The sequence below is a fragment of the Mustela erminea genome, chromosome 18, assembly GCF_009829155.1.
Source record: "Mustela erminea isolate mMusErm1 chromosome 18, mMusErm1.Pri, whole genome shotgun sequence".
Classification (NCBI taxonomy): domain Eukaryota; kingdom Metazoa; phylum Chordata; class Mammalia; order Carnivora; family Mustelidae; genus Mustela; species Mustela erminea.
Window position 1 is genome coordinate 24,053,381 of NC_045631.1, and position 15,449 is coordinate 24,068,829.

Genomic DNA, 15,449 nt, shown 5'->3' on the forward strand with positions numbered 1-15,449 from the left:
GACCTGAGCCGAAGGCAGCGGTTTAACCCACTGAGCCACCCAGGCGCCCTAGAACTCTTTTTCTCTTACCATTTAAGTAATCTCTACCCCCAGTGTGGGGCTCAAACTCATGACCCCAAAATCAAGAGTTACATGCTCTTCTAACTGAGCCAGACAGGAACCCCAAAGTTAGAACTCTTTTTTTTTTTTTTTTTTAAAGATTTTATTTATTTATTTGACAGAGAACACAAGTAGGCAGAGAGGCAGGCAGAGAGAGAGGAGGAAGCAGGCTCCCTGCTGAGCAGAGAACCTGATGTGGGGCTCGATCCCAGGACCCTGGGATCATGACCTGAGCCGAAAGCAGAGGCTTTAAACCACTGAGCCACCCAGGTGCCCCCCAAAGTTAGAACTCTTAAGGAAAAATATTTTCATTATTATTCCTTTACTAGGAAAGTCCTTGTGTTCTTTATACGTTGATGAAGTATTACTGAGACTGTTAAGGCCAGCAAATATAAACTGCTTTTATTGTGCAAAAATTAAGAATGGCTTAGGTTATATAATGGCAGCTGATGTAAATGTACTAAATCTCAGCTTCTGGAAGAGTTGATTTTGAACTCAATCACCCTTTAAGAGAAGACATACCAGCTCGCATAATTTCATCAACCAGGAGAATGTTGGTGGCAATCACTGTGCTGAGGAAAAAGATAACAGGGTAAGTAAAGCCTACCAACTCGCTCTCATCTTCCCCCCCAGCAATCTCCAGCTACTAAAAGTACTTTGTTCTTTAATGTGTGGTCTGAGAAATTACCAGATGAAGTTATTGTAAATACAAACATCACCCTTGTATTATAATTTCAGATCCTCAGCTGATAAAACAAAAGTTTGACTTTATGTACCAGCAAAACTGAGCTCATTTTTAGAAAATTATTTGCTTTTCCCCCCACTAGACGTGTAGTACAATTTCAGTAAACTTCTTCTTTCCCTTCCCCCTCAAATAAACAGTAAGGGAAACATTTCCAAATCTGACACTGCTAGAATTAAAATGGACAAAGGGCTGTGAAATGACAGAAGCTAGTGTTAGTAACTGGATACTACACCTTTTCATACACTTAACCATTTTTCACTATAGGGTGGCAAAAACAATAAACAAGTTTTAAAGTTACTGATTACGTCCCTAGAAGTCTTTCTCTTTTAACTAATATGAATTTACCAAGAATGAAGAAGTTGTTTTTTCACACAATAATTATCCCAAACTCCTGCATCTGCCGCTATCATGGGCTCACCTGCAAAATAAAAACAAACTATTTTAACACTACAATCTTGATATATTCTGTTAATACTGGTTATATATTCTAACAGTGTTTAATATACCACCAGAACTACTAGTGTCCAGGTCACAATGACCTCCATGTTATCAAATCCAACCTAATGGTCAGTTCTCAAGCCTCGTGGACCAGCAACACTTAACACAGCCTCCCGACTACTCTAGCTTCACTTGTCTTCCAGGACACCACACTCAGCCTGTTTTTTTTTTTACATTAATGACTCCTTTTATGTTGACTTTCCTGGTTCTTCCTCATCTTCCCAGAGCTCTTAATTTTAGAGTAGCCAGTGACTTAGTCCTGGGTTCTTTTCTTCTCTCTCTATACTCACTCCCCAAGTATTCTCACCGAGTCTTCTGGATTTAAACCATATACACTCAAAAGACTCTCATTTTTTTCTCCAACCCAGAGCTCTTTCTTGAGCTCCAGACTCATACTTCCAACTGTCTATTTCACTAGAAAGTCTAAGACACTTGATTTTAACTTTTGCCAAAACTCAGTGCTGGCCTCCTCCACCAAAGCTGCTCTACCCACAGTTCTCCAATACGGTTAATGGCCATTCCAACCTTCTAGTTGTTCAGTAGACTCCTCTCCATGGAATAACTGGAATGATCCTTTTAAATGTAATTAGGCCACATCACAGCTTTGCCAAAAATTGCTCCCTCTTCCACTGCAGTAAAAGTCAAAGTCCTTGGACTGGCCCCCATACCCTGCATGATCTCTCTGTTACTTCTCTAATCTCCTTCCTCCTCTTCAAAAACTTCAGACACTGGCCTTGCCACTGGCTGCTCCTTCTGCCCAGGACACTCTTTCCTCAGTTCCCAAACAAGGCTACTTCCTTACTTCCTTTGATTATTTTCTACAGACATATTCTCAATGAGGTCTACCCTACCCACCCTCTCTCTTTAAATTGTGACCGCCCCCTCATGCTAGCATTCATAGTCTTCCTTATAGGGTCCTTTTATTTTTTTCATTGTATTCATTACTCCTTAAATGCTCAGGGAACTTATTTATTAAGCTTATTATTTTTTTAAGATTTTTATTTATTTATTTGACAGATAGAGATCACAAGTAGGCAGAGAGGCAGGCAGAGAGAGAGAGGAGGAAGCGGGCTCCCCGCTTGAGCAGAGAGCCTGATGCGGGGCTCCATCCCAGGATCCTGAGATTATGACCTGAGCTGAAGGCAGAGGCTTTAACCCACTGAGCCACCCAGGCGCCCCTAAGCTAATTATTTAGTGCCTATCCTTCCCTGATATAATATAAGTTTAGAAGGGCAGGGGGTTTTGTCTCTTTTGTTCTTGGTCAATCTCAAGAGTCAAATAACAAGCACTCAAAAACTTTTTCTTAAAAGAATGTTTTCTTTCAAGAAATTCAAAAGTAAATTAAAGGCACCCAAATTTTAAATATTGAAGTCATCCAAATCTCCAATCCCTCGCTATAAGTTCTGGGTCACTGTAGTATAACCTCTTTCTTTACTGAGCAGCTAATTTTTCTTCACTTTCTTACCGGTATCCAGATCTATACCAACAGGTTGTTTTGATTCAGAATGTTCAGCCTGAACTTTTACCAGTGTTTCCTGCAGTTCAAAACCAGAATTCTGAGCAAGAACCTTTAAGAATAAAAAAATAAAAAAAATAAGTGTGTGAATTATCTTCCCATATGTATTTGAGTATCAAATATAAAAAGTGAGGCTCTGCCCTCTAGTCTTGTGAAAACATATTCATAATACAGTAATCATTTCCTTTCAAAGAATTCCATTGTTAACCAAATTATTATTTCATGTATCTAGCAGTTTTTATATTTACATAAACATCTTCCCCATGTGTATTACACTAAATTCTGAGGACATTACTGTCCCTCATCCCCACCCCATATTAATTTCCCTCCTTGCAAAGGATTTCTTAAAAAATGGATTGGGGAGGGGTACCTGGGTGGCTCAGTAGGTTAAGCATCTGCCTTCGGCTCAGGTTATGATCTCAGGGTCTTGGGATCAAGCCTTTCCTCCCTGCTTATGCATTCATGCTTATGCTCTCTCGCTCGCTCTCTCTCTTGCTCTCTCCCATGCTCTCTCAAATAAATAAAATCATTACAAAATAATAATAATAAATGGAAAATTAGTAGAATGGTATTATATCTTCTTTTTCCTTGAGCCACACATTTTCTAGCTTTTCCTAGGCACCTGCTAAAGGAACCCTCCATATTTTCAGGATCTTTATGTCCTCATCAACATGAGGACAGTCATGACCTGTGGCAATAGGAACGGAGACGAAAGCACTCTAAACCTGGTTTATTTCCAAGTAGAACCAAACCACCACTATTTACCAGACTTACCAGTTTGTGTCAACTACCGGACCATCACTTACTGACTTTGCTGTTTTGGGCAAAGATAAAACAGATATCCAATTCTCAAAGATTCTACAAATTATGAATAATTTTAAAGCAATTAACAAAAAGATTTTGCTAGCACTGTTCTTAATCTTTTACTTCATGGTAATAACACCTTTGACATGGTCTTCTCTGTTTCTAAGTGGTTCACAACCAGATTAAGGCAAAGGAAAAGGAATGGTAATTCTCTGTCCTTCTTTCGACACATGGAATATCTGGTTTCTCTCCTTTTCTAGGTATTAAAATGAAAATGACAAAAGCACGCTTATATTTGGCAGTGCTAAACAGCCTGAAGTTCTCACTTCCCACAATTTAAAGTGATGATAACACTTTGGATACCACCACCAAGAAGAAATCTACCCTAAAGTCTAGTTAAATTTTAAGTTCTAAACTTTCTCATTATGATTAATCATGAACCATTTTTGAAGGAAATTTCTGGACTTACTTCAAATTTTGCACTCAGAGATAGGCAAAGGGGCAATTTAGTTATTTCACAAAACTTTGACAAGGATTCCAAGCTATTATCCAAAAGTTTCCCTGCTTAACTGTAACATATCTTAAACAAAAGTGCCTGGGGAAATGCAAATAAAAACTGTCTCTCTTACTCTCACAAAACAAAGTGAGGGTTGCTGGTGGGGAGAGGGGTAGGAGAGGATGGTTGGGTTATGGACGCTGGGGAGGGTATGTGATATGGTGAGTGCTGTGAAGTGTGTGTGTAAATCTGACGGTTCACAGACCTGTACCCCAGAGCAAATAATACATTATATGTTAATTAAAAAAGACTGTCTTTCTACTCTGGTCTTAGATAATGTGGACAATTTACAATCCAACACCCTTATGTCTAACCACTAGTTCTTTGGCCATGAGGATAGTTGTACCTTAGGAATAATGAGCAAGGCATCAGCAAAAGCTTGGACTCCAAGACGAGCTCTTCCTTTTATACAGTGCTTGTAATTAACAAGGGCTTCCGCTATTGCCACTTCAACTGCACCTGCTCCCGGAACTACACAGCCTGTGGAGGGAAAAGATTGGCAAGGCATGCTGGACAGAAACACCGGAGAAAAAAGCACTTAGCTATTCAAGTGGGTTCAAATTATACTGCCGACACCTAAAATATACCTAAATATATATGGAAATAAAGTAAGTTGCATAGTTCAGTGGTTACTCAGATGCCTTATGAAGCATTCTGAAGTTACACACCATTAAATAATTAGGCATGGTACAGACAACTGGCTGCAAGCAGCTTACTTCATTCTTTGTTAAGAGTAGACATTTCTGGGGCGCCTGGGTGGCTCAGTGGGTTAAGCCGCTGCCTTCGGCTCAGGTCATGATCTCAGGGTCCTGGGATTGAGTCCCGCATCGGGCTCTCTGCTCAGCAGGGAGCCTGCTTCCCTCTCTCTCTCTCTGCCTGCCTCTCCGACTACTTGTGATTTCTCTCTGTCAAATAAATAAATAAAATCTAAAAAAAAAAAAAGAGTAGACATTTCTTCCATCTTCATCTTGTTCTTTATGACTATATTTAAAAGGTAGTCATTTATAATTTGGGGGACAGGAAACTAATTGTAGTACCTGATTTGAAATAAAATTAAAAAAAAAAAAACTTTAGGCCAAGATACTTTCGTCACCGTTTTGGTATAGAATTCTTGAGACTTATGACAGTATTTGTTTTCTATACTGAAGCAAAACACAAACAGCTACCTGAGGGAAAAATACAGGTGTTCTTATTACTCTAAGGTAAAAGCTCTGGTTAAAAACAACAATTTTCACAACAGGATATGACTTTTATACCTGCTGATACGGTTTTCGTAAAGTTTATGACTCTCCTTGAATCAATAAATTTGCCTTGGAATCACCCATCTTTAAAACAGAACAACACAAAAAGAATCTCTCCTTTATCCCACATTATTTTTTAATTACTTGCCCCTTCCTCTGCTTCCCTGTACAACATAATTGCTCAAAAGAGTCGTCTATCCATTTGGTGACCACATCCTTGCCACCCATTGACATTTTTAAAAAGTTCCTTGTGATATAACACTGTATGTTAATTATACCAGAATTAAAAAGTAATTTAAAAAATTTTTTCAAGTTCTTGTGAAATACTGAATATACACAGAAGGATATTTATATGTATAAGGTATAAAGAATAAATGTGGAAATAAATGTACTCATGTACCTCCCACCCACCTTAAGAAATAGAACATTAGAGAACACTACCAGTAGCTGTAAAAACTTCCCTGGTCCCATTCTGCGAAAACACATAAAATTTGTGGGATGTTACTAAAGCAACACCTAAAAAGAAACTTGTATCACTAAACACCTAAATTAGGAAAGTCTCAAACAAATGACTTCAGCCTCCCCGCCTAAGAACTAGAAAAGAGCAAATGAAACTTAATGTGAACAGAAGAAAATAATAAAAATTGGAGCGGAAATCAATGAAATAAACATGAACAGTGTCAAAAAAAGGAACAATGTCAGAAATGAAAAAGATATTTATAACTATAGATTCCACAGACGTTAAAAGTACAATAGTAGGTGGGGCGCCTGGGTGGCTCAGTGGTTTGGGCTGCTGCCTTCGGCTCGGGTCATGATCTCAGGGTCCTGGGATCGAGCCCCGCATCGGGCTCCCTGCTCCGCAGGAAGCCTGCTTCCCTCTCTCTCTCACTCTCTCTCTGCCTGCCTCTCTGCCTACTTGTGATCTCTGTCTGTCAAATAAATAAATAAAATCTTTTAAAAAAAAAAAAAAAAAGTACAATAGTAGGGCGCCTGGGTGGCTCAGTGGGTTAAGCCGCTGCCTTCAGCTCAGGTCATGATCTCAGGGTCCTGGGATCGAGGCCTGCATCGGGCTCTCTGCTCAGCAGGGAGCCTGCTTCCCTCTCTCTCTCTCTCTGCCTGCCTCTCTGTCTACTTGTGATCTCTCTCCGTCAAATAAATAAATAAAATCTTTAAAAAAAAAAAAAGTACAATAGTAAGGGAATATTATGAACAACTTATGCAAATCAATTTGAAAACTTAAATCAGGGATTAGCAAATTTTCTGCAAACACCATATTTAAATGTTTTAGACTCTGTTGGCCATGCCATCACCTTTGTAACTATTCAACCCTGCCATTGTAGCACAAAAGAGGCACAGGTAATACCTGAATGAATGGGTATAGCTATATCCCCATAAACTTTATTTACCAAAAACAGGCAGCAAACAGGATTTAGCTCATGGGCAACAGTTTGATGATCTCAACAGACGAAACAGACAAATTTCTTGAATGACACAAACTCAAAAAAATAAGATAAAAATATCTATTAAAAAGACATTATAGTTTAAATATTTCTCATGAAAAAAACTGCAGGCCCAGATGGCTTTACTGGTAAACTCTACCAAACATTTAAGAAAGAAGTAATACAATTCTACACAAGAATTCAACACTTTCAGAAAATTAAAAAGGAGAGAATGTTTTCTAACTCATTCTTGAGGCCAGCATTATTCTAACAGCAAAAAAGATAAAAGTATTATAAGCAAAAATATATATATATAAATACCCCTTATGAATATAAATATAAAAATTCTTTTAGTATTTTAGCAAATCAAGTCCAACAATATATAGAAAGGACAATACACATATCAGCATTATTCACAACAGCCAAAAGGTGAAGTGATCTAAGTTTCCATCAACGGATAAATGGATAAGTAACGAGCTCTGTGTGTGTGTGTGTGTGTGTGTGTGTGTGTGTGTGTATACATGCCCCTCACAAGAAACTTTTTAAAAATGTGAATGGGTGGCAAGGATGCAGTCACCAAGTTGATAGATAGATAGATAGATGCTAATATTCTGTCCTAATCTCATATATATATATATATATATATATATATAAAATTATATAATATAAATAAATATAAAATTATATATTTATATACATATAAAATGCAATGTTATTCAGCCTTAAAAAGCAAGGACATTCTGACATATACCACAACATGGATGAACCCTGAAGACATGCTAAGTGAAATAAGCCAGTCACAAAAGGACAAATACTGGATGATTCCACTCAAACAAGGTACATAGAATAGTCCATTTCACAGACACTGTAATTAGAAGAGTGTTTCCAGGAGATGGGAGGAGAGGGGAATGAAGAATTATTGTTTAATGGCTATGGATTTTTGGTATTATAAAATGAAAAATGTTCTATTGATGGATGATGGTGATGGCTGCACAACAACGTGAAAGAATGTAACTTATTGCCACTGAATTGTAACACTTAAAAATGATTAAAATAACAAATTATATACATATATATATCCAAAATTTAAAAAAATAATTTAAAAACTGTAATATACATTTAAAAAGGATAATATATCATAGGTAAGTAGGGTTTAACCCAAGAATGTAAGGTTGGTTGAACGTTTAAAAATTAATGTAATTTACCACATTAATAATCTAACAGAGAAGAAACATATAATCACCTCAATAGATCACCAGAAAAGCAACTGGCAAAATCAACATCATTCGTGATAAAAACTCTCAGCAAGAGAACTTCCTCAATCTGACAGAGGACTTCTAGAAAAATCTACAGCTAATTTTCACACATAATAGAGAAAGGCTAAATGTTTTCCCCGTATGATCAGGAGCAAGGAAAGGATGCCCACTCTCACCATTTCCATTACAATGTATTGAAGTTTCTAGCCCACAGGAATAAAAGGAAAAAAGAAATAAAAGATATCCAGATTGGAAAGGAAGAAGTAAAATTGTCTTTATTAGCAAACATGATCACTTATACTACTTATATAGATAAGTCAATGATATCTATAAGAAAGCTACTAGAATGAGTGAGTTTAACAAGGTTTCAGAATTTAAGATCAATATGCAAAAATCAACTGTATTTCTCTACCTTAAAATCAGAAATGGAAATTTTAAAAACATCATATACCAAAGGACCAAAATTCATGAACTACATAAATCTGAAAAAAGATATGCCACTAAAAATTACAAAATATTGCTGAAATAAATATATATATATATAGCTGAGATAGAGTCAAGAAGGCTCAAATAAATAAATATACAATGACTCAATATTAAGATACCAATTATTCCCAGAATGTTCTACAGATTCAATGAAATTCCAATCAAAATCTCAAGTCTTTTTGGTAGAAACTGACATGCTAATTCTAAAATTCATATGAAGATGCAAAAGATTTTAAATAACCAAAATAAGTTGAAAAAGAACAAAATGGGAGGATTGACACTGCTGATTTCAAGACTTACCATAAAGTTACAGTAAACAGGAGAGTATATTACACTGAGATAGACAAACAGATCAATGGAACAGAATAAGAACACAGAAATAGAACCACACAAATAGGGACAATTGATTTTCAATGAAAAGTTTCAAAGGCAACTCAACTTACTGGAAAAAGAAAAATCTTTTCAACAAATGCAGCCAGAACAACTTGATCAAAGAATATTAAGGTATACCGTAGGTATATACCTAAAAGTTGATTTGTTGGGTCATCTAGTGACTCTGTGTTTAACTTTGTAAGGAACTCCCTACTATTTTCCAGCAGTTCCCACCAACAATGTTGAGGGCTACCAATTTCTCCATATCCTTGCCAACATTTACTGTTGTCCAGCTTTTTGATTTATAGCCATCATAACAGTTGTAAAACAGTATCTCTTCATGGTTTTGATTTTCATTTTCCTAATGATTAATTATGTTGAGCATCTTTTCATGTGCTTATTATTCTATTTTAAATGGAGTTAGTTTATAAATTATCAGTAAATAATACATGCTAATATTCTTTCCTAATTTTTCTGAAAATTACACTGCACCTAAGGTAATGGAATGAGTTCTAAGCTGGAAAAGCCTTTTCATGATTTTAAAAATAAATTTTTTTCTTTTTTTTTTAAGTAGGCTCCACACCCAGCATGGAACCAAACTTGGGCCTGAACTCATGACTCCGAGATTGAGACCTAAGCTGAGATCAAGACTCAGATGCTTAGCTGACTGAGACACCCAGGCACCCCAGTGATTTTAAAAATAAATTTCTAAAAATAAAAAAAAATGATACTACAGCATCAAATTAAGTGCTTTTTCACTTCATAAACAGAAGTTAATTAAAAGGGCAGCATACTAGGGCACCTGGGTGGCTCAGTCAGTTAAGCATCTGACTTCAACTGGGGCCACGATCTCAGGGTCCTGAGATCAAGCCCCAAGTTGGGCTCCCTGCTCAGCTGGCATTTGTCCTTCTCCTTCTCCCTCTGCCCCTCCCCCTACTTGTGCTCATACACTCTCTCTCAATTAAAAAAAAGCACAGCATAGTTACTAAGAATATTCCAGTGGAAAAATCTTAGTAAAAAATATATATAGTAATCATTCATATCTTTTAAAATACTCTGTATCATGATAGATGTATTACTACTTTAAAAATACATTAAGGTTCATATCCATCACAAAAAAGAGCCTACCATCTTCAATGGCATTTTTGATGGCACGAAGTCCATCCCTTATAGCGTCCTTGATTTGTGTCAGAGTATGCTTATTCGGTCCTTTAACCAACAAGGTGACAGAACGAGGGTTAACACAGGCCTCAATAAAAGTGAACTTTTCTTCACCCTAGACGATAATCCAAGAAGATATAACTCTAATACTTAATGTTACTATGAAATGAAGACCCAGCTTATAATAATAGAACCCAATCTTCATGTGAATTTTTCTTATCAAACATAACTAAATATGTGTTAAAAGCAGTTGTTATATTTGAACTCTCAACAAACATTTAGATAAATAAATTGTAAAATCTGTCCTGTGGATTATTCAGACACCAAAAGGAAAAGCCTGAATTAAAAGACTTAGTATTTTTTTTTTAAAGGGTGGGGCGTCTGCCTTTGGCTCAGGTCATCATCTCAGGGTCCTGAGATGGAGCCCCACATTGGGCTCTCTGCTCAGTGGGGAGCCTTCTTCCCCTTCTCCCTCTGCCTGCCACTACCCCTGCTTGTGCCCTCTGTCAAATAAATAAACAAAATCTTAAAAAATAAAATAAAAAAGCAAAAGATTTACTCTTCACTTTATAACCACTGTCAGCAGAGATACTCACTAAAGCACACTCATGTACAAGACCAGCATGTCCCAAGCAATCTACAGTAAGGTCTTCAAGACAATTCACAGCCATTCCACCACAAGCAAGAGAGAGTCTGAAATGATATATGGTACCATAGCTTTTGTTATAGAAAGCACTAGACTTAACTTCTTAAAGGTGAAAAGATATCTAACACAGAACAGAGCATTTTCGCTGTGTTGTATTGTTTTTAAAATCTGTTTAAGAAGGGGCGTCTGTGTGGCTCAGTTAAGCGGCTGCCTTGGGCTCAGGTCATGATCCCAGGATCCTGGGATTGAGTCCCACATAAGGCTCCCTGCTCAGCAAGGAGTATGCTTCTCCCTCTGCCCCTCCCTACTCCTCATAGTGTCTCTCTCTCTCTCTCAGATAAATAAATAAAATCTTCAAAAAAAAGTCCTCGGTGCTCTGCCCATTCATCCTTTAAAAAAAAATGTTTTAAGATAAAAACCTTCTTTGTACTTCAACAAAGTTCTGAGGTAGGTTAACAGTCTATATATTTTTTTAAGTCTTGATTTTTGACACTTCCATTATTTATTGAAATTAAAGACAGTATTTTGGAATCTGTATGCTATTTTGCTCACAATGTTTACATATAAACTAAAAGGAATACCGTGGGATCATTTCAATTTTATCTGTTAAAAAATAGGATACATAGTAATCTGCAAGCTTACCTTTCCATATTTCTTCTTTTTGCTCTGCGAAGAGCTACTATGCCATGTTTTGCAAGAGCATCTAAGGAAAATGGATCAATTCCCTAAAACCAAATTAGCATAAAAGTTATAAGCACATCTTAAGCCAGTAGTTCTCAAACTTTCTGATCTTAGCACTGCTTCACGTTCTTAGAAATTATTAAGAACTCAAAAAGCTTTTATGTGAACTGTATTCTATAATATTTGTCATACTATAAATTAAAATTGAGAAATGTTTAAAATATTAATCCATTCAAAATAATAAACAACCCATTTTATGTTAACATAAAAAACATCTTCAAGTGAAAATTTACTATACTTTCCTAAACAAAAAAAGTATAAGGCTTAAAGTAATAACACTTTCATTTTTGCTATCTTCTTAATGTCTGTCTTAAAAGAAGACATCTAGATTCTCAGATCCGCTTCTGCATTCAATTTGGTGTGATATGTTGTTGGGTTAAAGTATATTATGAAAACTTAGACTCACACAAATATGTATCAGAAAATGGAGGAATATTTTAATAACCTTTCCAGATACATGTGGATATTCTTCTTTGATACTATATCAAAACTGAATAAGTGACAGTTCCTTAAAGGTTAATGTCAATGTGAAATATGGGACCTATCAATAATCTTTTCTATATTCTTTCATATTAAAATCCATTTGTCTATCTCACACTTTGAATGTATTATCTACCCAGGCATGTCTTTGTTAATCATACATTTTTTACTCATTTAGAAAAAAGTGGTTATGTTAAGCAGAGCTTCCAAATGTTGATACATTTCACAGGTATATAATATCAAAAATATCACATTTGCTAATATCACCACTAATACTATCAGAAAAGTCCTTTAAGCACTGGAAAGCAGTCAAGTTCACAGAGGCAATTACAAGTTTTCCAAAATTTTAATTTTGACTTGAAAGCTCAAATTTATTTGGAACAAACACTGTCAGTTGTTTTCCTTGAAGTGACAGAACCGCTTCTTCCTTTTTGAGAGAAGCCTGCCAAATACCCATGTCTAAATAACCACAGTTTTTCTGTCAGTTTTTTTTTTTTTTAAGTAATCTCCCTGCCCAAAATGGGGCTTGCACTCACAACCCCAAGATCAAGAGTTGCAAGCTCTACTAACTGAGCCAGCCAGGCACCCCTGCCAGTTATTCTTTAAAGTAAAAATGGCAGGACGCCTGGGTGGCTCAGCTGGTTAAGCGGCTGCCTTCGGCTTGGGTCATGATCCCAGCATCCTGGGGTCGAGTCCCACATCGGACTCCTTGCTCGGCGGGGAGCCTGCTTCTCCCTTTGCCTCTGCCTGCCACTCTGTCTGCCTATGCTCACGCTCTCTCCCTCTCTCTCTCTGACAAATAAATAAATAAAATCTTTAAAAAAAAAAAAAAAAAGTAAAAATGGCATTCCATGAAAGAAGTGGATCAATTATACATATATACATATGTATAATTATGCAACTATACAATTGTAACTCAATTATACAAGAACTCTCCTTCTAGACAACTATATTTTAAAAAAATTATTTTTGAGAGAGTGTGATCATGAGGGAGGCAGGGGGCCATGGGGGCTGGGCAGAGGGAGAGGAAAGAGAAAGCAGACTCCATGCGCAGCTCAGTGCAGAGCCTGATACAGGGCTCGATCTCATAACCATGAGATCATGATCTGAGCTGAAACTAAGAGTGGGATGCTTAACAAACTAAGTCATCCAGACGCACCCACGACAAACATATTTTAATATTCAGATTTCATACTCTCTTTCACATAGAATTATAAAAGGATGCATATTTAATCAAAATTTAATAAGTTTTACCACTTCAAGATATTCTCAAATGGGGGCACCTAGGTGGCTCAGTCAGTTGGGCGTCTGATTCTTGATTTTGGTTCAGGTCATGATCTCATGGTCATGGGATTGAGCCCCACGTCAGGCTCCGCATTCAGTAGGGAGCCTTCTTGGGATTCTCCCTTTCCCTCCGCCCCTCCCCGCCACACACACTCTCTCCTCACTCCCTCTCAAATAAATAAATAAATAAATCTTTTTTTTTAAAAAAAAGATATCTCAAATGAAACTGCCATTTTTTTTTTAAAAACCTCAAAGACTCTCTGAAATGGTCTTTGAAATTCCTAGGAGTCCACAGACCACACTGTAAGAAATGCTGAAAAACATTTACAAATAGTTAAAATCTGAATTTTCTTTCTCACCTTTTGATTAATGACAACAAATCCTTTATTGGATTGAGCACAGACTCTGTCTTTCAGGTCTATGATTTTTTGTACTCTATCTTCAATAAATTTTCTTTCAGCTTTTACCAATTTCTCTTTCTCTTCAGCAGTCTTATAAAAGAAACCAGAACTCACCTCTCTAAAAGATTAATAAAAACGAGCGAGTAAAAGTGGATTAAAAAAGGAGGGAAAGGTAGGAGTTTACACTAAACATTTGGGAAGGAAGGAAGAGATTAAAGAAGACTTTTAGGGAGCACCTGGGTGGTTCAGTTGGTTAAGCATCCAACCCTTAATTTCAGCTCAGATCATGATCTCAGGATCATGAGACCGAGCCCTGTGCCTGCTTAAGATTCATTCTTTCTGGATGAATACCCAACTTTTGTAGCAACATGGACGGGACTGGAAGAGATTATGCTGAGTGAAATAAGTCAAGCAGAGAGAGTCAATTATCATCTGGTTTCACTTATTTGTGGAGCATAACAAATAGCATGGAGGACAGGGGGACTTAGAGTGGAGAAGGGAGTTGGGGGAAATTGGAAGCGGAGGTGAACCATGAGAGACTATGGACTCTGAAAAACAATCTGAGGGTTTTGAAGGGACAGGGGGTGGGAGGTTGGGGTACCAGGTGGTGGGTATTATAGAGGGCACGGATTGCATGGAGCACGGGGTGTGGTGCAATAATAATGAATACTGTTATGCTGGAAATAAAAAATAAATAAATAAATAAATTAAAATTAAAAAAAAAAAAAAAAAAAAAAAAGATTCATTCTTTCTTTGTCCCGTACCTTGGCCCCTCCCCCACATGTCTCTAAATCAATTAATTAATCAAAATTAAAAACCCTTCTAGAAAATATAGTTTCAACATTTACAAAGAGTAACTGCCACGTACGTTTTTTCATATTCTAGTGACACATTGCAAGTAAGGATAAATGCATCTTCTACTCGCTTCTTCATGTCTGGATGACGGGCACCATGGTCCAAAACTAATCCTCTGATCAATCTATTAAAAATATGTAATGTGTCTTACTTGGAATATACACTCTAAATTTATTATAAAATAAGAATTATATTCTTAAAATTGTAACAGATCAGGACACACACTGTTTCCTTGCACCAACTTTAAGCCTAACACATAATTAGTAAAATTGGAAAAGAAAATCCACTTTAACACAGTGTGACTATGAAGTCACAATGAAAAGTCAACCCAGAGTTATTCTCTAAATTATGTGACTCAAACATATGACACAGCTGGTCAAGTAATGAGAGGTAGACACACAGTGAGTTTCTTAGGAACACTGGTTCAAAATAATTATATGGAACAACCAAAAATTGTTAACCTAAATGTCTAACAATAGGGCACTGTTCAGCAAATAAATGACCCAACTATTTGGTGGTCATGAAAACTATGAAATGACATGGAAAAATATTTACATAGGTAGCTGATAAACACAGAACAACAAACCACCTATAAAGAATGATTATAACTATTCTTTTAAAAAATAAGTACCTGGGTATTGAAAAGAAAAAAATGAAAGGAACCTAGAGTAAAGTTCTGCTTGGGCAGTAGAAATATGGATAATTTGGGGGTGGGAGAGGCTCTTTTCCTGTTTTCCAAATTTTCTTTCAAAAGAAAGTATTTTTGTAACTTTCAAAGCTTCATTTATACCCAATTAGGGAATATTTCTCCTTCTTTTATAACCAGTATTTGTTCTACATTAAAGTAAAGAAATAATTTTTAAAATAAA

General features: G+C 36.5%; 1 protein-coding gene across 5 annotated transcripts in view; it reads right to left on the reverse strand.

Moving 5' to 3' along the window:
• Nucleotides 1-486: 486 nt before the first annotated feature.
• Nucleotides 487-15,449, reverse strand: part of CCT6B (chaperonin containing TCP1 subunit 6B) — a 28,161-nt gene continuing 13,198 nt past the window's right edge. For 2 of the 5 annotated variants that reach the window (XM_032322751.1, XM_032322749.1), the window contains 10 exons: nt 14,594-14,704; nt 13,684-13,843; nt 11,462-11,544; nt 10,770-10,866; nt 10,141-10,288; nt 5,901-5,975; nt 4,565-4,698; nt 2,808-2,910; nt 1,190-1,262; nt 487-671 (listed from right to left, as the gene is read on the reverse strand). In XM_032322751.1, coding sequence (XP_032178642.1) covers nt 599-671; nt 1,190-1,262; nt 2,808-2,910; nt 4,565-4,698; nt 5,901-5,975; nt 10,141-10,288; nt 10,770-10,866; nt 11,462-11,544; nt 13,684-13,843; nt 14,594-14,704 — 1,057 coding nt within the window. In that variant the 3' untranslated portion in view covers nt 487-598. The remainder of the gene's footprint in view (nt 672-1,189; nt 1,263-2,807; nt 2,911-4,564; nt 4,699-5,900; nt 5,976-10,140; nt 10,289-10,769; nt 10,867-11,461; nt 11,545-13,683; nt 13,844-14,593; nt 14,705-15,449) is intronic. The other 3 variants (XM_032322752.1, XM_032322750.1, XR_004280872.1) reach the window with 2 other exon arrangements.